This window comes from Anticarsia gemmatalis, chromosome 22 (assembly GCF_050436995.1).
Source record: "Anticarsia gemmatalis isolate Benzon Research Colony breed Stoneville strain chromosome 22, ilAntGemm2 primary, whole genome shotgun sequence".
NCBI lineage: Eukaryota > Metazoa > Arthropoda > Insecta > Lepidoptera > Erebidae > Anticarsia > Anticarsia gemmatalis.
In genome coordinates, this window is record NC_134766.1 from 5,919,527 (window position 1) to 5,942,964 (window position 23,438).

At 34.0% G+C, this 23,438-nt stretch overlaps 1 protein-coding gene across 2 annotated transcripts; it reads left to right on the plus strand.

Moving 5' to 3' along the window:
* The first annotated feature begins 683 nt into the window (after positions 1-683).
* On the plus strand, positions 684-23,254 carry LOC142982702 (retinaldehyde-binding protein 1-like). Of its 2 annotated transcripts, none has more exons than XM_076129339.1 (6): positions 684-927; positions 19,004-19,268; positions 19,846-20,067; positions 20,962-21,155; positions 21,717-21,833; positions 22,167-23,254. In XM_076129339.1, exons 2-6 carry the CDS (start codon positions 19,010-19,012, stop codon positions 22,407-22,409), a joined length of 1,035 nt encoding a protein of 344 aa, XP_075985454.1. In that variant the 5' UTR covers positions 684-927; positions 19,004-19,009; the 3' UTR covers positions 22,410-23,254. The 2 variants fall into 2 exon arrangements, with proteins under 2 accessions (XP_075985454.1, XP_075985456.1); XM_076129341.1 differs by lacking the exon at positions 684-927 and adding an exon at positions 14,156-14,317.
* Positions 23,255-23,438: the final 184 nt, after the last annotated feature.

Consider the following 23,438-nt stretch of genomic DNA (forward strand, 5'->3'; position numbering starts at 1 on the left):
GCATATAAATGCAACACATTAAAGTTAATAGAGCCATGTCGCTACTGCACGCCCTCTCAACACACTGTCGCAATACAATGACATTGGTGGAGTTTTAATAAGTATTAAATAAATGAGAAAACATTTACATTAGTATAAAAGTGTACGTAGTTTTTCCAAAACAATTATTTTAAGTTTGTAAAGTTTTCTGCTACTTCAGAAATAGGTAAGTTTTTTAAGATAAAAAAAAAATACCATAATCCCACTAAGTGCAGCCTATTTGTACCTATCTACAATCAAAATATATTTTTTTAATATTTATACTTAACTTATTATTAAGTAACTATATTTAAAAAAGTACATTTATTTATTAAACTTATTAAGAAATAATTACAAACCATAGCGTACTAACGTAATACTTAACACCAAAGTACATTACCAGCTGCATTAAAATTCTATCAAAATGCAATCACGAAAAAATTGTACCGCGCGTTAATCGGGGTCAAAGAAAGTTAGGGAAACCGCGGCGGCGAGATGACCAATCGATGAGAACCGGTCGTGTAGCCCGGCCAATCAGAGAAATCGCGCCATCCTTTTGAAAATAGAACACTCTTCCTAGTCTATGATTCCAAAATAAGGTTTTATATCTAGAGTTGTTAATTTTAATTTTATTTTGTCGGTAAGATATTGCGTTGGTGTTTATTAGATTGGTGTGGTGTGGTAGTGAACAGCGAGTACATTGTTGTATCTATCTCAGTGTTGAACCGACACTCGGTGCGGTGGGTACGACTTACGACCATCGCACTTATTTCAAATATTATTAAATTAAATATTAACTTTGTGTTAACTTCAGTGAAACATCATTCGTCAAAGATAAGTGAAAAATCCTTTAGTGGAAATACTCGAAGATTCGCTCCTGTTGGAATTTCCTCCGCTATAACTTCTTAGGTAAATATTTATTTTTTATTATTCTTTATTGCTAGTAAACATTTACGTTGGAATTTTACTCAAACTTATATTTTTATTAATTTTATTGTGAATTTAGAAATAAAAAATGTGCCATACATAATTAAAGAGAGTACTAATGGGATCACAAAAAAACAAAACTAATTTAGGTTTTGGAATATTAGTATTTATACCGATTGCCTTAAAATTTTCAAAAAAAGAAAATAGTATAATTTATACTTCATTCTAAACGTTTTATAGAAAGTACCTACTTACCTACCTATTGTATAATCTTTATATCTTTTGATCGTTGTAGTGGGCTTACCTACGCCTATACGAGGCTATGGGGTCAAAAGTTTACATTAAAATAAGATTTCGTAATATTGAAACCTTGTTCATTAAAAACAACACAGACCTTCGCGAAATAAAACTATAAAATACGTAAAAGTAAATGACCAAGGTTTACCAGTTGAAAACGGGTCAATTACTGGGTAATTTTGTAAATTAATGGCTTCGGAAAAGGGCAAGGGCCATATTTTGGAGTCAACTTCCTACTTCCTGATATTCATCACTTTCTTGTGGTTTTTAATTAGAGATTTGTCATTTTGCGCTACAGGTTTTCTTGATATTTAATTTGAATAAAACGGCCTTACATTTTCGACAATTTCTACTTCTTTATTATAGTCAAAAAGGGTCTTATCTTGTACAAATAGTAAAGGTAGGGATGAAAAATCTTGTCATTAACATAATTGAAAATATAAAAAAATGTTCTTGTCCGAAATGTTTGACGATCTAAAACAAAATTTTCACGGACTGAAGTAACACTTATCCGTATACCATTTAATAGAGCGATCATTAAAAAAGCAGCACTAATTCGAGATAACTCATAATTATCAGTGCATAGCTGCACAAAAAAGCTCAAAAAGCATTACCGTTACTGATTGTTCAAATCTAGGTCTAGATTAATATTGTCGAAAGTGAAACCTCTCACTTACTGTTCACTTTCATTTGTGGGAGTTATTTTTTTAGATCATTATTATCGTTGTAGCCCAACCTGCCAGCCAGCGTGGTGGATTCAAGGCCTCCATTGTTCTGGAGGAGACCCTTGCTTAGCAGTGGGACAGTAATGGGTTAAAAAAAATCGTTATAGGCTAATGTATCAAAGTTTTTTTGAACAATATCAACAAATCTGCCTTGTCAAGTCTTTCTCGATGCTTTATTTTATAAACTTTTAACAAGTTTTCGAAATCGTCTTAATATTTTCAATCTAGTAGAAAAGCTGTTGCTCGGGAGACGAAACGGCAAGAAAAATTCTGTCCTAAGTCACAAAACACGCGGACGAAACGGCAAAGCTACATTAATATAGATCTTTGAGTTACCGAAAGTGGCACTCAAAGATATTGTATCCAATCGTTGGTATACAATCATAATTTTCGAGAATTCAATACCTCGATGAAAGTCCACCGGTCAAAGTCCAGTGAAATGGTAGCTTAATGCCAATTGAGATGTAGTCGTGGCTGCAAAAAATACGGTCGAGTAACCTTTGATATTTTGATGAATACAAATTTTCGTTGCTTCTATACTTACGTTTTCTTGAAATGAATTACCTTTATTGCTCCTTCACTTACTTATCTATAATATGTTTTCTTTGGATAATACGAAGATGTTGGAATGGAAAAAGCACATTTCTTGAGCCAGTTCTTAAAATTTATCGAGCAAATCCCTTTGTCAGACGGCGATAAAACGTCAACAAATGTAGTTTCGATCTAATTGTTCGAAAACTGCAATATCATCGTAGTTTTCATTTTACTATGATTGTTTAGTAGCCAAGTATAGCACATTATCATATCTGCTTTATATTTCCACTGTATGTTTACCTTTCAGATCTAAAAATACTTTTACACCTACAAAGTGTTTGTTAAAAGTCTATTTTCTATGGGCAATTTAGAAGTATTAGCATACCTGTGCCTAGTCATAGATTGTTATTGTGTTCTTAATTTAATATATCTTAGAGATTTGCCGTACAGATGAACATAATAGATAAACAGCGTGAATACGTCATTTTTGATACTTCACTCGATTTTATTACTGTGAGCGATAATCGGAAATTTTATTTTATTTTATTTTATTATTTGGAAATCTTAATATTGACAGTTAAGTAGAAATTCAGTTAGAAAAGTAGACATTGGACATGTAACAATTATTCATTTATTCATTGCAGTTATTTATAATTTTAATTCAGTTATAATGGATTACTTACAGAATTCACTGGGAGGGATAGGAGTTAGTTAATTAGAAAATTACTAATACTTTAATTAAATTATCACGAGCTGCGCAATCTCCTTCAGACAATCAGACCAAACTAATTGTTAATTTCGCAGAATTGAATTCTATTTAGAAATACAATATTTTCTGCAACATTTTCCTTTAAACAACAATCGCAATGCTTAGCAATTCGTCATTGAGCATTGGCTAACGAGACAGTGAAAATCTTTGGATGGAAACTATTGCACAAGTTGCATTAGCGTAATGGTGTTGATGTTGTGTGTCAACACAGCAATGTGCTCGGTGTATGGCGCCGTGAAGGACGGTACGCAAAATATTACGATGATGCCACTAATGGTGTGCCTCTATATTATATTTAAAAACTCCTTTACATTATTTACGTCGTAGGAGTTCGTGTAGGTAAACGTCTTTATTCGTAAACTTCGATTGAGAATGTAAGGATTTAAAGAAGTCCCTCAAAAAAACTGTCTTAACATAGAGACGACCACATTTCATGTCTTGCAAAAAGGTCATGTGCGTAGTACTTGCAACTGGCGGTCCTGTATAACAAGATGTATGAATGTGAATGAAGCAAAGGAATGGAATGTCAGGATGAAGTTTGTAGAATCGGACCAAGTGGCGTTCTCTGATCTCTGCCTACCGCTATGGCAAGACGGCGTGATTGTTTGTATGTGAGTATGTTTGTACATTTCATGGCGTCTACTTTAAGACCTTAAATGTTGAATATAATAGATATTAATAGTGTGTCAAAAACTGGCGAATTGTGCAAGTTGTTTACTGCTATTACTATAAAGTTGCTCAAATCTAATGTCGGTGCTCCACTGTCCTAAGTTTCACTTGTACCAGCTGACATCATATAAATAATTTAGAACCCAACTCTATGATGCAAGTGGCCCAATACGTAGGTACCTTGTGTTTAGTGTAACAGTCCCTGATTCAAATTTCGTCAGACGCACTTTCATACGATGAAGAAAACGATTTCCACTTGTACTTGTCTATGGTTGCAAAATAAAAAACAAATGAAGTAGGTAGTTGGATCATTGTATAAGTATTTATTTTGGTTTTACCTTGTTTTCTCGTAACCCTGACATTAAACATGTTTCAATTTAGTTTAAAATGTAGTCCAATTAATGACTCATATTCACGTGCAAATAAAATGGAATTTAAAGTTTATTTTTAAGATTTTATAGGCGCCTATTAAATTGCCTTTTTAACTTGTATTGACTGCCACAACTCTGTAGAGTTTCCAAAGCTTATAAAACACGAATGTAAAAGTTGTCTACTAAAAAGTAACATAGACATACAAATTGGACAAAAGAACCTCACCAAAGTTAGTCTTTTTGTTTTTCTTAAACATAGACTGTATAAGGGCGGCCATTGCAGTTGTTTTGGCGGGAAAAACTATTGAATCGCTCCGAAGTCGGTTACTTGGTTAACTTTTACGTAACTTGAGTCTCCGTTTCGCAAAAGCACATATTTACTACCTTCTATAATTATATGGCTACTTACTTACAACTTAGGTACAGGTGCTAGTAGTCCGTATTTATGATAAGTTCTCGAACTTACTACAAGCATTCCATGCAGGCAAGATTTCGATTGCGTTTAAATCTTTACTATACAATGCGAATAATATCCTAGCAGAGATTCATACAAACTTATGTAATTTGCGTTATTCGTAATAGAACGCTAATTTGTAAAGTAAATACTCCCAAAATAATAAACACCTTTAAGGCTGGTGTCAAATCACCATAGCTTGCGATAAACTAGCAAAGTATAACATAATACCTACCTAATTTATTAAAATACTTGTTGGCAAAAAAACATTAATAGGAATAGACGTAATTCTTTCCCGAAAAATTTATTTTGATCTATAGTGTCTATCAAACCCCTTTTCACCCCCAGTTAATTATAGGCCTTCTCTTACTTACTTACTAGAGTAGTATCAACTACATTATATTAACTACTAAAGGCCGCCCGCGACTTCGTCCGCTTGGAAAACCTTCCCGTGTAAATCCCGATCACTTGCAAACTCCGGGATAAAAAGTAGCCTATGTACCTATTATTCTGGGTCTTCAGCTACCTATATACCAAATTTCATCATAATCGGTTCGGTAGTATTTGAAAGAGTAACAAACATCCATACATACATACATTTTCACAAACTTTCGCATTTTATAATATTAGTAGGATAATTTAATTTTGTAGTACCTACTTTTGTAGTACATCTTCTCACGTAGGCACAATAAACAAGTAAAATCCACGCTAAACATTCGTGTGTGACCAATGCGTGTCAATACGGTTCATTTAGCCTGAGAATGACCCACTACAATAGACACCATGGCGTTTTGTCACAAATACCTTTGTCTAAATATTGTTAACAATAGTTTGCGTTGTTTATTATTGTAAAACTGTGTAGCGATATTTTTGTTAAAAATTAAGAGAATCTATGCGAAGGCAAAATTACGTTCATTTATTTCATTTACTAATTGATTTATTTTAAGCGCCGATTTGAACAGAAATCGGGGTGTTTGGCAAATAGTTGTTGAAGATAGAGACCAGTAGAATAGTTTGAGGACGCGGACGGTCTTTGCCCAATAATAAGACAAAGTACAGGCGTAGAGTAGGCACCTACCTTTAGGTCTGCTAGTTAATAAAGAAAAGCGCATTATGAAAATTAAGTATTTCAATAGTATTTTCTTAACGCTACAATACTTTCTTTTGGAAAATTGATCGAGGTAAAATTTGTTGTTATTTTTATTTGTAAAATACTTTTTGTAGTTCGCTTCTGCATGGTGCCCTTAATGTGAAAAGACTGTACTTAATTAAAAACTTCACGTGCGAAGTTCTCAGAGCAACTTGAACCCATTAAACAAGAAGCAAGTCATTTAAATGAACTTTCGTTTACCAAATCGGGCACAATAAAACCTACTTTCTAGGGAAATGCCACAGTACCATGTGAACTTAAATTTGTAAGACATTTTGCTCCTAAACTTATGTATTGTTAGAGTTAGGAGTGTTACACACCGTTGGACAGTATTTTTTAAAAGTTTTTTCGTAAGCGTTTATCATGATAAGAGACTGTTATTATACTTTTTCTGAAGATTTTAGAATAATTACTTGGATTTTTTTGTTCATGTCATAGTTTGGCTAACATTTTTTTCCGAAATTTTACAACATTGAGTTTGGTAGGTAGTTTTGGTAGGTCGCTGTTTTATACGTACGCGAGGAAGCTCGCCTCCCTGCTAAACGGCAAAACATATTCAGTTCTTCACTCTGAATGTATCATCCTAATAATATAGGTATAAGTACATTGTATCAGAATTTTACTGACCCGTCATACCGTCCCTATAAATTCCGAACAGCTATCTTTAAAACTGTGAACTCTACCTTAGCACGTCTAAAGAACGTTACTGGTATGTTTACGCACAGCGATGTTAGATATCTGCCTGCTTGGCGTGAATTACTGACAAATTCAAGCTTATAGCTACGACTACACGTCTTCCGGGGATTGTTACAGACGCGCGCCATGCCGAACTCCTTTTAAACCTTATTGTTATGTGTTTAAGGCTTGTTATTAAACGGCACACTTGATTAAAATGGGTACGCTTTACGGTTGAACTATGGTGAAATATGGGTACATGTTACTACATAGTTCGTTTTATCTAAAGCTTAAACGCATCTAAGCGAAGTAATAGTTATTAGGTAGTTAGGTACCCATAGACATTCTACTTCTCCGTTATATTTTTTTGGGTACAGTATGGTCAAAGACATATGCAGATCTATTTTTTTTTACTTCTTAAACCGATGACCGTTGCACACTTTGCCGCCTTTGTTCATATTTTTATTTAACAGCAAAATATACCTAGTATCTGCGCTGTTATAAAATTCTAGTTACAGTTTCCTTGTCTGGTTTGTAAAGTAGGTAAATTAAATGCCGTATTTACTACCATCGAGACCAACAAATTATCTGAAAAATGGTGCTCAAATCCGCATTGCTTGCTCGCATGATATCAAATATACCACGCTTGACAGAATAACTATCTTTTGTTAATGTGAAATACTCTACTTCTTTATTATTTCGTTGCACCAATTCACACAGCACTAACATTAAAATGGAAATTTGGTTTTCCATCCTGCATACAAAAATGCTTTTTGTCGACAACAATCAACAATAGACAAACATAGAATAATCATGCAACTTTTCCCACATTTTTTTTTAAATTGGAGCAGTGTCAAATAAAAAAAAGAACAGGCAATCGATCGATTAACATTTTAATGTTGTTACTTGTTTCGTTCGAAAACATAAAATTTATTACGAATACATGTTCTGTGATATCTGAGATTAATACATTTAATAGCAGCCTGAGTCACAACAACTGTCCTCATTCTGCTCTACTGGCCAAGACCAAGACAAGACTTTCACTGCGTGCTTGTATAAGATGCTGTTTTGAGACGAATCTTTTTTTTTTTTATTGATTGTTGCAAAAGTAATGATGTCACTTTTTGCCGCCATTATTACTTTATTGCTGTTCAATTTCGTGACTTTTTAAATTATGTCGTCAAACTTTTTTATGCATTTGAGTTTCAAAGAAGGTTTTCTTACGTATTTAATGTATTCATTAATTTCTCATTTGTCAACGTATGGCAATTTAATGGTGGAGTGAAATAACTTTTGCATTGTTGTATGCATTTGAACATTACACGGTAGCGGTTTAAAGTGTGACAAATGCAATAACCAGTTTCTTGAGTAATGTTAGAAAGACGAAAGTTTATGCATAATTTGCTATAAATAGATGCAGACAATCTAGACAATCTAGTCGTTACTATGCTGCCTACATTTTTTTATTGTAATGTCTAAATAATGAATAATTAACATGTAAGTGGATAATAGTTTCTTGCAAGAAAGTTGTTTGGCATCATGAGAGTTTCCGTAACTGTTCCACCAAGGTCTTTACGATTAACTTCCGAAAAAAAATACAGAGAAATCGTATAAACGAAAGGAAATAGCCAGCCGTAAAAAGCGCAAGGATCCAAAAAAAAATCTTTGCAGAACTACCTGAGTACCTAAAGCTGTAGAATTGATAACTCAATAAATGTACTTACCCTTTTTTCATCCATGAAAGATACAAATTTTCTTTTAATTATTTTATTGTAAAGGATATAATCTAACCATATGATCTTTTCTTTCATTCACGTAGCTTGGAGCAGTTCCAATATACGCAAAGTTTCGATGGCGCATGGCGGTCAGGCCTTTGGCGGTATTATTCCGTGATTATAACTAATACAATTGTATCGAAACGTATCAGGAACTGGTAAATAATGGAGGTTTAAACAAATAAATCTTGTTTATGATCGTTTTCAATGGAGTATAGTGCACATTGTATTTGATATAATTGGCTCCTTGTATGGATCAATAGGTTTGTGTTCTATGACAAAGGTCTTGAGCATCGAGTGGATTAGTCTCTGAATCATTAGGGGAATTTGAATGGAGGTCACGTAGGAACACGTGTGTGCTCTGTTTATTGGTACAAGACCATTTGACAGGTTTGTTTTGGATTATCTTCCGTTGGACGCAACGGAATGTTAAAAAGCATGTTAAAAAGCAATAATAGTGAGTAAGGATGGAAGGCTTTCTTCCATCCTTACAAACTCTTTTAAGCTTTATTTATATATATCTATATATATATAAATAGCTTATAAGCTATATAGCTTTATAAGCACTCGTCCTTGATGAAGTAGACCTGCCTCGTGTCATTTTTGTGATAAGGAAGAAAAAAAGCTTTAGTTTAGGTACACTTAAACCTAGTTTTCAATTTAAAGTGAATGTTCAAGTTTTTAAGACATTTTTAAATACGTAAGTTATGTAACTAAATAACCTTTAATACCGCAGAAAAAGAACAATAAATGTCACTTGCACATCCATGTAAAGTTATAAATCAAAAAGTTCAGTAACACTGACGCATTAAGTGCAATCATTGCCCTTTATTCATACAATAGGTAGCCCAAAAACAGGTATAATATCCTACGGGACGTCGCGATTCGGCACTAACGGTACACAGCCAGGTGCATCGACCCCGCAAGCTCCACTTTCCAAACGTAACAGCTTTTCGAAAAAAACATTTTCGTAACAAAACCTTCACGGTTAAATGTCAAAAAACCAAAGACAATTTATGAAAGCAAATAGAAACCAGCCAGTTGTTTGTGTTAGCTCTATTTTATTTTATTTTTATATGGCGCCTATTTATTTTTCTTTGATACGCACAATGGCTTTCACTTGCGTAGCGCGTAAGATAATAAAGCATTTCTTTAAATTGATCCAATACGTGAAATAAACCCACGTTACAGAAAACCTGAACAAAATATTAAATAACACCTTAAAATTTACAGCATAAACAAAACTATCAACTATTGTGACCGTAGAACAAACGACAATAAACATTGTTTGTGGTTACATTTGCAGGTCTTCTACCTTTAATTTGTAGGTGACGGTTTACGTAAGTAGTCCTTAAATGTACTGATTACGCTGTACATTTAAAACGTGACGCCATGTCTTTCTATGTGACCTTAGTCCCATAGCACATGCCAAGGTGTTCATTTAATGATAATAGTGGGTACCTTATAAATAGACTTTACATTTTATTGAGTCTGACCGGTATAATATAATGATTACAGTGCGGAAAACGACAAAAATAGCAGAACATTCGGAATGGACGTCGGTAGGATATTGGCTATTACTTTTACTGAAATGTTGACCAGGATTTATGTTTGATTAGTTAGAAATCCAGATCTCAGCCCACCTGAGTACATATAATACAAAAACTTAGTAGAGCCTTGCATGCAAAGCACAAAAAATAAAAAAATCAGGACATGCTTATGCAGCTTGCGGAAGCTTGTTTGATACAGATAGGTACTTTATTCTAGAAATACACAGGATTGTTAATTATAATCTAGATAAATCGTGCATGCAAAGGCTCTCGACTAAGTGGTCGGACTATAGTGACGTCATAACAATGTCACACGAGCTGCAACCAATGAAGTAATAAGCATAATTAGACACAATTAACACAGGGCACGCAGAAGACGAATAAAATTAGAATAAATTAGGAAGAATTGACACCTCATTTATGACTCATACTTTGACTTTACGAATAAAGGTTTGTTCGGTAATGTATGTCCAGCATTTAATGGTCAACAATTTTGTAGCAAAATTCGTCCATAGGGTCTAAAAGATCCTCATCGCTAGAAAAAATATTGAGCTATTTATTGCGTGTTTCAATCAAAATTTGAAGTTTAAGCTAACATGTTGGGCGCTTGCCACGGTCGAGATTTTGAATTTTCAAGCCTTCAAGAACTGTTAAAGAAATCTCTGAAATACGCAAACTTTTCGCACGATGTTTTCTTTCACCAGTAAGTGATTATATTATTAATCTCAAATGCCTAACACATACGCGATGATTTTAAAAAGGTCATAAGCGCCGATCACTTTGGATCTTGAATTCCCATTTCCCAGAGGTGAATATATTTACGATGTACGTATATTATAAGTAATTGTTAGTCCAACTAGAGCACCTATTAGTTATGATTTTACGTTAGAACTAATTACGAAAATGCGTTATTTTCGTTTAACATACATGGATGGGCGTGGTGCTGTTAGCTGGTAGCTCTAGTCAAATAATGACTTTTGTCATGTCTGATCGTAATTTATGAAGGAACTTTAATTATTGACGTAGATGAGCTTGACCAGTATGTTTATGTCCATAATATAGGTTTTTTTGAGCCTAGCCTTTCTTTCAAATTATTTCGGAGTCGGCTTCCAGTCTCACCGATTGCAGCTGAATTGCAAGCATTTTTTTCCAATTTTACATGGAGCGACTGCCTATCTGACCTCCACAACCCAGTTACCTGGGATATAACACGATACCCTTCGGTAAGACTGGTTGTCAGACTTTCAAGCTTTTAACTACTGTTAACGACTGTCAAAGTTAGTGTAGTGGAGAACTAAGAGACGGTTTTTGGAAATTCCATCCCGAAGGGTATGAAATGACACGCGGGCGGAAAGCTAGTAATATTAGGTCGGGGAAAAAGTCTTTTCACATTATAGTAAATATGAACTAGCAATAAAATCTTTTCTCTACGCAGAAAAGCTCGATATTTGGGTACCTCACGAGCTCACTAAAACCGTGTACTCATTTGTGATTCTTGAAGCCAAAGAGGTATTATTACAAGTTCATACATACTATAATGCGAAAAGACTTTTTCCCAAACCTAATATAATGAACCAACAGCCATGTTAAAATACCTGTAGTATAATCAAAAAGCATCTCTTGCAGTGTTGCACAGTTTAAAGTAACGATAGTATTGCGTTAAGTTTATGTAATGTGGTCTGAATGTAAAGTGCATGCTTGACACCCAAGTTATCTGTGTTGAAACTTGATACTTGAAATTGCCTCGTCCTATTACAAATATAGTTGGTATGAGTTTATTTTAATAGATGGATAAAATCACGCCTTTTGACCATAAGGGTAGGCAGAGTAAAGGATGTGTTGCTATGATTACTACAACTAAAACTACTTCATTCAGAAACATACTTACACTTTATCATACAGGACCGACGGTTATGAGTATTTCTAATTTTCTACTAGTTGTTAATATTTTTCTCAATGAAATCTATGAAGATATGAAAGGACTAAAGTGTATCAAGAATATTGTCCCTGCGTTCCATAAACTGCGGTTCGATTCCCCGGTCAAGTGCTGTGGAATTCGTGATTTTGTGCATGTACAATGATGTACATATTTTATTTACTTATGTAATTTCTGAAAAACTTTGCTAATATGAATCTGCAGTCAGTTCGAACAAACCCATAGCATACTTTGATTATTTCTTTCTGAACAGGCGTTAATTTATATTGGCACAGCTCTTTATTAAAAAAAAATATGTTTAATTATTGAGAAACAATCGACGGAGATGTCTAGATGACATGTAATGACAAAGTAATTGTAGAGTTAAGTGTCAATAAAAATACTTTTTATGACAAATCACTTTTAACAAAGACAACAATAAACACTAATAAATGCATTATAAATATTCACTATTTGTCACGCGCGGGAAAAATACAACAACTAGTAATAAAATTATTTATTAGACAGTTTATAACTTGCCATTGATTAAAACAATATATCTGACGCATCATTAATAAAATAGTAAACCTTTTGTTTATGGTCTTCAATTATTCAAAATATATTTTTCTAGTAAGAACCACAAAAGAAAATATATTTTGCGCCTCTAATTATGAAGCTATAAGTTCGAACCTACGCCAATGACTTTTCGAAGTTATTCGCAATTAAAATAACGATTACTTGCTTAACGGTGAAGGAAAACATCATGTGGAAACCTTACATAGGTACCTGAAACTTCAGTCCTTAGGTGAATATAAAGACCCCAAATCGAAATGGGTTTTCGTGGTGGCATAAAGGTCTAACTGCTCTCACAATTTGGGAGGAGATTTTCCCCAGTTTATTGTTTTGTAGTACAATTTTAATTGAAAAGTATTACGGAATCAATCACATTCTCCACGCTATGTTATAGTGAGTTACAAAAACCATAACGTGCAGAACACGAAGATCTGTACACGACAACGCATGTTTATATAACATGTTACGAACGATTATGTAAAATTATAGTAAACTTGTACACCCACTTCATTTCTTGCTTCCATTATTTTGAAGCAGGTTGTATGGAAACTGCCTCTGTAGTAGTCCATTCAATTTATTCAAAATTAACAGGAGTATAGTACAATGCTTAACTTACGTCTTGCAATTTAATTACATAGTTCATATAAAGTTAACCTGTACTAGGATATAATCTTGTGTATTAGGTATATCAGACTGGAGACCACGAGATCTTGAGTTCCATTCCCTAGTCGGACTAACTGCTTTTAGTCTTTTTCTTATTTATATTAGATTATTTTTAATATCAGTTTAGTAACGTGCCGGTATATGGCAATAGGCTAGCCTCTATTACATGGGACTAACATTGTTAATGGTGAAACGCGGGTGTATTTCGCAGATTTTGATTGTATTTATTTATCTAGGCACTGTATGTTATACCTACACCCTTATATACCTTTGCTTGCCTACAACTTCGGGTATAACATAGGTGATATTATGTAAGTAGATATGTATGTATAATAAACTTGTGTACCCAGTTCATGTCTCGTTTCCATTATTTTGAAGCAGGTTGTATGGAAATGCTAGTGATTTATGACCTGTTCTGAAGTATGGCTTAATCGTAGTTAGGTACTGTTTGCAAGAGGAGCCGTCTCACTTTAGGATCTATATAGAGTTATGCCGTTGGTCTTCTGCGGGTTTATTCATGTTTGCCGTAGAAAATAATATATTGTAAAGAATATGGAAGTTGTTGATAGAAATTGGTAAAGTATAGGCGGCACTGAGAGATGCCTCCGTGGCGCAGTGCAATATGTCGCCACGCCGATACCACTGCGTCGGGAGGTCGTGGGTTCGATTTCATAATTGTTTCAGGTCTGGTTGTACTTTGTGTCCGTTGCTTCTATGTTTGTACAAGTCCTCGCGACACAAGAGCAATTCTTAGTGCAGTTGTCTTTAAAAAAAGAGTAGATAACAAAAATATCATTTTTCATTAAACTTAGACATAATTATATTTGTAATGAAATAATGTATAGGTAAAGTTACTATGACGAAGTATAGATGCCACAGTAGACACTAAAGAAACTGTTATAAAGTTGTCTTCAACAATTAAACTTAACAACCGTATCAAAACGATAACAACAATAAAACTCTATTTACGAGATGGCACTTCATTAAACCTACTGTTTACGGTAAAGGGCAATACCCTATATAAACTACAGTAGTAACTGAAGGTAGGTTAGATATTCTGTGAATCACGAAGGGCCGCGTGTCGCAATATTTCGGGAGCTAACGGTGCCGAGCGGGTGCATCGACCGACCACTGCCAGTACGACTTGGCTTACGTTTACCGTGTGACGTGCCGACAACAGTGTACCAAGACTGTCCAAGGCTCTACCAAGAGTGACCAAGAAGGCCAAGTGATTGAAAATGTGACCGGTTAGGTAATGCGTGCATTTTGTCTATTCCTTTTCGCGCTACTTTTTGAATGTGGAATCGGAGGTTTGCGGTTGCCAGTTGTGTAAATGCTGATGTATTGTTTTCTTTTTTTATTTTAGGGCAGTATTTTTTTTTGGATTAATTAAAAAACGTGTTTTGGTATGCCATAAATATTTTTGAAAAGTAAGAAAGTACCTCACCTGTTTGTCAAAAATCCGTTTAGATTGTCATTAGTCTTAGTTATCTTAACTTAACTAGATATCTAAAATAATTCAATAAATTTATCTAAATTAGCAAGAATTTCATAAGGTTCTCACAAAAAACTCGGTACTTAAGTACCAACAGTTATTTGACCTGCTTTCGGGATTTCGTGCATTTAATTATATCGTGTATGTTTGTGTGATTGAAAAGGTTCGTTTCTAAAGTCGTTAACGTTAAAATAATCTTCCAATGTGTACTTAACTCATGTCATTGTGTACTATTATTATTAATATGGAGAATTCGTAAAAATGTTTATTTTCATAGCTGATTAATGAGACAACATGCACGTTAATTACGATATCCATATAAATGTAAATTGCAGAGATTTGATTCAGAAAAATTAGACGCATAAAGGTAGGAATAATTTTTCACGTTGTAGGTAACGAATTAGCTAATTTGCACACAGTAACATTTCTGGGATCCTAATTTTTTCTTCAGTGTAATTAAGGAGGTCTCTAGGTTGCGCAATAAATCCACTACCTTGCTATAATCATAATAATGAACTGTTCAAAACCAAAGGGGTGACATCTAAAAATAACTTAAACCTCAGACTACCAAGAATAAGTAAAAATAAACACCTAGATTTTTACTTAAAATTTACATTTTACATATAAAATACAATAGGTTTTAAAGAAATGGCAGGAAACCCTTATCCTGTGATCACGGCTAAGTACATTGCCATGTCTTAAGCCTATCACCCTATAGAGTAAAAACATGCAAAAATCAACCATAAATAGTTTTCTTTAGGGTATGAATTTCCTTGTGTAATGGTGGACAATGACGTTGGTCATGTGCCCGGTACGTTTGTGGACTCCAAATGGGTTTATTGATAATAACGATAGAACAGTCACTGGCATATCAAACAGTGCTTTGTATCTACATAGACTTTAGATAAAGACGAGAAAATGTGCTTGAGTTATTAGCCGGGAATTGGCTCTTTCACCTCACGGAAAAAAACTATTGAGGCATTATATGGATTGTTTACAAAAAATCTTGTAAAATTGTCTTGCTACTAAAAATAGTTATTTGATTTGTGGAAATTCAGTTAAGAATTTTACTGTCTTACCAATAAACGGGCTCTAATTTAGTTAAACAGTGTTTTGTCATTTTTGATATTTTTTTTACTGTTTATGAGTGAAAAACGACAAAACACTGTAGGTACCTACAAATAGTATTCTTAGCAGAATTTCCACGGATTAAATATCTATTATTTATTGAGTACAAAAGACGATAATAGAGATTTTGGGACGTTTTCGTAGCCTTGTTAAAGGTAAATAATATTCGGCTCACGAACAAGCAAATATAAGCCGTACTAAGGAACGCTATAAAAAAAAGGCATGTGGAATTTAGTGTTAACACATAAAAATATTCAAGATTAGAGATCGTTTTGATAAATTACACCATTGAATTCTGGTTCCCGCGTCCTACAGCTTCCGAAAAAGAAATCAAAAATAATCGAGAGTAAAATCAGCTGAGTTTTGACAGTTCTCACATTATGTGATACTTTACAACATCAATAAAATACGTTGTAATAGACTAAAGGGGAAAGTGCCAGTGAAAGTTTTGTTTTAGCGAACTAGTTTGAAGGTCAGCGATGACGAGTGCGAACGGAATAGAAATTAGAATAGTAGCCGTAAAAAGTGGAGCCATTTCGCGAACATATTTTACCATTTTGAATTTTTAGAGAGTGTTGCTTACCATAATCTAAAAAGACTCTTGTTTAATGTGCACTATGCACACAATAAAAAAAAGAATAAAAAAAGATTAAGTACATTCCATATTCGAAATGCGTAGAGCCGCAGAGCGTATCCGACTGAAAAAAATGGCGACTTTTTATTTATTTAAGTTTAAATTAATGATAGATATGCGAATGTAAGTTTCAAAAAAATGTTGATGCTTACAGTTTTTGTTGCATCGCGTCGTAATCCTTTTACTTTCACTTTTAGGCAAAAAAGCAAATTATCTTTCATATTAATTTAATGGCCATCAATCACTTAATTTTAGACACAAATTAGTTGAAGATGATTCTACAAAATACAAATTCATACTTAGTAGGTACTGTTCAGAGTTACATATAGAATAAATTATTCGATCTTAACTATGAAAAATATGACCAGAAATTACACTATGTTTCTAATGCATATTTCTAGACCTTAGTGCCAGCATTTTTACGTATCTTATATGCTCATAGAAGCCACAAGGCATACGTCAGTAAATGTGGTAGTAAAGCCAAGTAGGAGTGTCTTTACTATACCCCGCCAAAGTCCTAACTTAAACTACGATGAGTAAGCTCATAAAATTGCACCGTGTATTATGTCTAACTAGCGTAGAAGACTATAAGTCTGCAACTTTGAATTCTAAAGCATGCTTACAATTTATAGTTGTTATCTGTCTATAAGATACTCGTTAGAATACGCAACTCATAAAACCTTCTGATCGACTACAATATTAATCCGCGAAGCAATAACTTTCTTTAATCTACTCAAAAATGGTTAGGACAAGTGCAGTCAAAATAATGTCTATTCTGGCTGCCATCTTAGCTTTTAAGACTCTTTTATAGTCACAAATAGCACTAGTGGATTAAAGGCTAATTAATGGTTTAAGAAAAAAGCGGATGATTGAATTCATTTCTTTTCTTCATTATTCTTTTCTGCCTGGGACAAGCACAAACCAATAATCCTGGATCCACTGATAGTTAAAGATGTAACTACAACTCCGCAGGCATATTTAAGTACTTTGTAGAGATAGGATCCTAACGATTGTCATTTTGAAAGCCACCTATGACCGAGACCATTTGATTTAATTAATTTCCTTGAAATATCATCATTAATTATCTCAATTCACGCTTCAAGTTTCGCTCGAAAGCTTCCATCACGATTTGCATTCAACCGCCATACCGCATATTCTAGCGTTGATTAGTAATCAGAATGCACATATAACCAGGCTTGTGGTCCACTGTTCAAAGTGTTCGGACTGGTAACGAAGTCAAGTGCATGTTCAAACTATGTTATGTAAATATACACTTGTAGACGTTGTGTCTGGGGATTTGTCTTGACAACTGTGACGTAGAGATATCAATGTATAATTATATAACATACAAACCTTACGCTTTTAAAAAAAGTAATATTCCAATACCTGCATAAGTAGTTTGATGAAAATATAAATGTACCTATCTGCTAACTGTTTTTGGGTTGAGCCTAACATTTTTAAGGGTTAAACAACAAATGTAGGTGGTACTTCTGTATTCAGGAAAGACATATTGATCCAATACATAAAATTAGTGCGAACTATGTAGGTAATTCACTCGTCCAGTTGTCTTTATCCAAACTTTAGTGACAGAGTCGGACAAGCAGAAAAGGCCGGACCATCCTTGTCTCCGACGACAAGTCAGCTGACACAGCTAGCAAGTTTTACCACATATAGTAGACTATCTACCTGATACTAGCTAATAATAGCCAACTCATAGAGATAACAGACCAATACTTTTAAAAACTTAGAATAGGTGTTAGGAATTTTTGTTCTTTTTGCCTGTTGTGTATGTGGGTGGCACTGCGGTACAGACTGTCACTTTTCGAAAGAAAAACTTCGGTAGAGATACCGGCGCCTTAAGCCATACGGTTCATTGTTTTCTAATAGCGTTAGATAATGATATTTCACACGTGAACGCGCGGCACCTTGACCACAAAATGTTTGATTACTGAAAATCACGAATTAAATAATTTTAATCCTAAATAAGTCGGTTTCAGTAATCGATCGTACGAGAAGAACTTAATTACTCAATTAACAAACAATTAGTTTAATAAATGACTAGGTGCTTTTTTACACAGGTATTAACTCAATTACGTTTAATTTACTTGCAGTTTCATAAAATTCGGATATTAAACCTTAAAAGTGTAATTTTGTGTGTGCTCTTAACTTGATTAGTTAAGTGGTAATCAAATATTTACGGTTACCTACTTCATGATGTTTTAATAATCTGATATTAACATAAACCTACATAGATGTATTTGCGTGAGCATAATTTAATTATTACTTATGTGAAACGGCATTGAAGGTCTCGCTTGTTCTACTGGAAACTTATATATTTCAATTTCAATATTGGGTCCATAAATGTTACCTGTTAATAAATAATGGAAAATTAAACAAAGTTTTAAAATATTTAGCTTTTGATTAGTTGAAGTTATGTTGATAATGGATTTTCTACTTATTTGCCGGGAAGGTAACGCAGTTAAAAACAAAAGTTACGAAAATTCAAAGATAAACATTAAGCCCCTGACTGGCCCTGGCAGTGAGAGAGTTTGACTCTAGCCCACCTTTGCATTGAAACCGATAAAATGAAGCCTTCTCTTCTCTAACATAAAGCTCTCCTGTCCCCTAATTATAGTCATTTAAAAATAAAATCTTATTAATAAATGCATTTTTCTCAACAGCTAAAAATGGCAACCTCAGTGCTCCAGCCCGAAGATTGCCGCAGGGACCACGAGCCGAAGGACATCATTGACGCGCCGAGGCTGACCGATGATGACCGAGTGCAGATCCTCGAAGCCAAGGAGCGGGAGACGGGCGAACTGCCCCAGGAGCTGCGGGAGAAGGCCAGGAATGAGCTGAGAGAGGAACCGGCCTTGAGAGAACAGGCTCTGGCGCAAATGAGACACTTTATTGAAAAGCATCCTGCTATTAAGAAATGTCGGACAGGTGAGATACTGTTTTTGCTTTATAGCGGTTTTTTGTTTCCAGCTAATAATTCGTTTTTTTGTACACCAATGGACACGTATTTTACACTGCCATAGTAGGTCAAGCAGTAGATATCAGTATTTTGTTATTGAAAATTTTGGTACCCTGAGTCCATTTTCATTTTTATCCATGATGTGTGACCATACTGACCATACCAATAAACATTCAAACGCTATGCTATGTAAATACATGCATATTTAATGTATCGTGAAGGTGTTCGTTGCTTCACACCGAGCCCTGAGCCCTATAGTAGCATGAGTCGAATGCACAAGTACTTAATATGGTATTCTGGAGCATGTGCCAGTGTGCCAAATATCTTTGATTTATATTCCGTGTGAGCAAACTATTGTGTTTAGCAGTAATCCACATCGAGGTTTTTTCGTAGCCTAATACAAAATCCGGTGAGTGAGGCAAGAAATTGGTTTTAAAACCCAGACCACATAAAAAACGAAGGGGCCAGACACAAAACTAATAAGAAATCGACTCAATTTTTTATAAATTAATTATATTTTTTATTAAAACTGTTTCTCTTTCACAGATACTCCCTTTTTACTGCGCTTCCTTCGTACCAAGAAGTATTCCATACCACAAGCCTGTTCTATGTTGGAGCGCTACTTGACGATCCGACAAATGTACCCGCAATGGTTCCAAAAACTGGACCCCTTGGACCCCAAGATCGCTGCTGTCATTGATGCGGGCTACTTAGTCCCACTGCCAAAGCGAGATGCAGAAGGAAGACGGGTTGTGCTGTCTTGCATGGGTAAGGTTTTATTTTTGTACATAATTTTTTAAATAAATAAATTGGTAACATTATTATTGATATTGCGTAGTGAAGTTAGCTACTTTTCAAAGCGTCAAGCGCGATTTTTTAAATTGAATTTTGTAGATTCAATCTATTTACGAACTCTTTTTATGCCATTGCTTTTGATATTTTTATTTTTATTGTTAATTTGATTTGATGAATGCATTATTTATTTTATTTAATATTAGATTAAAACAATGTGTTACCTCGATTATTTAATTTCCTTTTTCTGAGTAAAAAGTCTGATTGACATATTTTTTATCAATGGTTTGTACTAGTCCAGGAGTCAGACTAGGCAACCCGTAAAATATTTTTGTAGATTCAATTTTTCCTCCATTATATTTTTTATTCTCTTTCTCGATCGAGTTACCACGCGGCGTTGAATGTTCAATATTATCTTTACAAACATAAATTACGTCGTTGAAGTTTGTTTTGCAGTTCAAATATCAAATCAGAAAAAATGAGTAAACCAACATACGTGTAAAGTTAAATAATACGTGAAGTAAATTAACGGCAAAAGACTGACCAACTATAAATAGTTTTATAGAGGAAGGAACATTTGTTTCAAGCCTTAATATCAGAATGGAAGTAATGAAGGAATGGTTGCAAAAATAATTGATGCTCCCCGTCTTCATATATCGCAAAACGTTGTTAGCTATCGTTATTAGCAAAATGAGCAGCTGTTAAGGGTATACATTTTACAACGCCGACTCAAGGTTGACCACAAGCCAGTTCCCACCCTAAGAATGTTAACGGCTACTCTTATACCATGGGGACTATGTTATAAGATTATTATTACATGAATTAGATATTTATTGTAGTTATATCTCTCATCAATATTCTTTCTTCAAGGTCGTTTCGATCCACACCTCTACGATAACTGCGTGATGGCACGAGTCCACTCCATGATCGTCGAGCTGCTGCTGGACGAGCCTCGCTCCCAACTCCTCGGGTACACTCATGTCAACGACGAGGCTGGTATGCAGATGCCTCATGTCAGTTTGTGGTCGCTCACTGATGTTCGAGTCATGCTTAACTGTATACAGGTGAGTATCAAAATCAATAAGAAAATGTAGATTATTGTAGGTTTTTGTTATTTGAAGTCGTAGAGTACTGCTTACGTTTTTGGACCGATTAGGAAATGACAATGGTCGAAGATATTTGTTTTTTGGAGATAGCCGTTGGCTTTATACACGTTAAGATTACCTTGTATCTAATGAAAAAGTAATTTACTTGTCAATATACTATGAGTGGACTTGCGTGATAAAATAGCCGCAGAAGATAATTTTCCCGATTAATATCGCTCGTGGCATCGGTTAATCACTTCTGATACAATTATGTAATTAAAGCGTAAGAGCATGACTGACATGAATTTCGAATTGCTGTGAAAATACTTGAAGCTTAGGGATGATTCGTTTTAGAGTATTATGCAGAGTTTGAAGAGCCTTCCGTTTGAATAAATATAAGTTTCAATCGTTTGATACGTGTCATTTCCATTTATAAACTTATTACTCTTCAGCTTTCTAATTTTTATAACTAATTGTAAGTTTAACTTATTTGCCGTTATTATTATTATTGTATATTTAACATCGATTTTAACTTTTCAGAACTCAACTCCTATGCGTCACAAGCGCACGCACTTCGTGAACATTCCACACTACGGCGTTAAGTTCTTCGAGTTTGCTGTGTCTTTGCTCAGTGATAAACTCAAGGATCGTGTTATGGTAAATTAACATTCATAAATTGTTTGAATAGCTAAATTTACATGTCATAAAGTGAACTTAGTTTCATTGTTATGGTAATCTTAGTGACCCTAAATTTACGAAAGTAAAAACATTGTTTATTCAAATTATATTATAAATTGTAACAATATGAGGAAATAATATTTCACATTGTAATATTTTGAATAATTCAGCAGACATTCATACCTTTTATTTTAACTTTTTATTGCATAAGCTGACTTTAATTAATGTGTCAAATTATGCAAATGAAATTTAGCACTTACTACTTTAAAAGACCTTGTCTATATTGCAATAACAATATTTCCTTTTTCACAGTTCCACCGGACCAGCGAAGATCTTACGAAACATGTGGATCCAGCCATTCTTCCTAAAGAATACGGAGGTACTGTTCCTCTCAGAGATATGATCGAAGAGCTCAAGAGGAATCTACTCAAGCAAAGAGAAGCGTTGATGGCTCTCGACGACATGTGTGTAGATTTACACGCTTTAGAGAAAAATGATTTAACTCAAGACATACATTCCACTGCGGGATCATTCAGAAAACTTGAACTGGATTAATTATTGTAGAAGAGATTTATTTTTAGGCTTAATTTGGACGTTTGAAACTATATTTTGGACTCTTCAGATGATTTTTTTTTATTGAGAATGTAATTGCGTATTAAATATGAATCGATTTAACATTTTTTGTATTGGTTGAGAAATAACGATGAGGAGTTCAGATTAAACTTTTAAAAATGAACATTGTTCTATAGTCTGAATATATGGCTTAGATGTATTACAACTATTTTTATGTTTTCAAATCTTGCTTTGCTTTCAGGTTAATAAATTAGTATTAGCTTTATGGTTAGTAAATTAATCATTTTGTGATGGCTATTTTAAATAAAAATATTATCGACTGTAAGTACTCCATAGCGTAAAGTTTTACGGATATGATACTGAAAGTAGATCTCAATGTTTCTGTTATTTTGTTAAGCATTTTCGTATGAAATGTGATTATTTGCTTTATAAATATGTAACTGGTTGGTAATAATATTTGTAATCTTACTAAGATTATATTTTTTATGGCAAATCACACTATAATTAATTCTTTAGACCTATGTTTTATTGTTTTTTTTAAATGTAGTAACTATTATAGAGAGCTTGTGGCAGCCGTCGGTGGTGTCACGTTACCATTCATAAGGAAGGTTCTGAAAATATTATCATTGCCGTGTGTTGCGATGTATTTAACAATTTATATTGCTTGTTTAATTAAGATAACTGCCAACATGACAAACTGACTGCTGCATGAAATTAAACACCTTTTGGAAAGGGCTATTTTTGTAACAGCGCTTCTGTTTTAGTTAATAGTAATCCATACATTTGGGTATATGTTAAAATAAGAAATAAAGTTGATTATAACTTGGCGTTTTTCTTTTTATTTCCACTTGCCTGAAATTATCACCCTCCTCTTAATAAAAATACTTGATCTCAAAAGCATTTTATGTCAAAATAATGTCCCTGATTTGATTCAGATCGTATTAGGTGATTCCAATAAAATACTTGTGAGAATTTATAATAAACAATACAGAAAAGAAATATTACATTTTG

What these genes read in the sequence shown, in the direction of transcription:
- LOC142982702 (XM_076129339.1), top strand. Translation starts at nt 19,010, where the DNA reads ATGGCAACCTCAGTGCTCCAGCCCGAAGATTGCCGCAGGGACCACGAG. An exon ending in TCATGCTTAACTGTATACAG is followed by an intron (nt 21,156 to 21,716) that starts GTGAGTATCAAA and finishes TTAACTTTTCAG; the next exon opens with AACTCAACTCCTATGCGTCA. An exon ending in AACTCAAGGATCGTGTTATG is followed by an intron (nt 21,834 to 22,166) that starts GTAAATTAACAT and finishes CCTTTTTCACAG; the next exon opens with TTCCACCGGACCAGCGAAGA.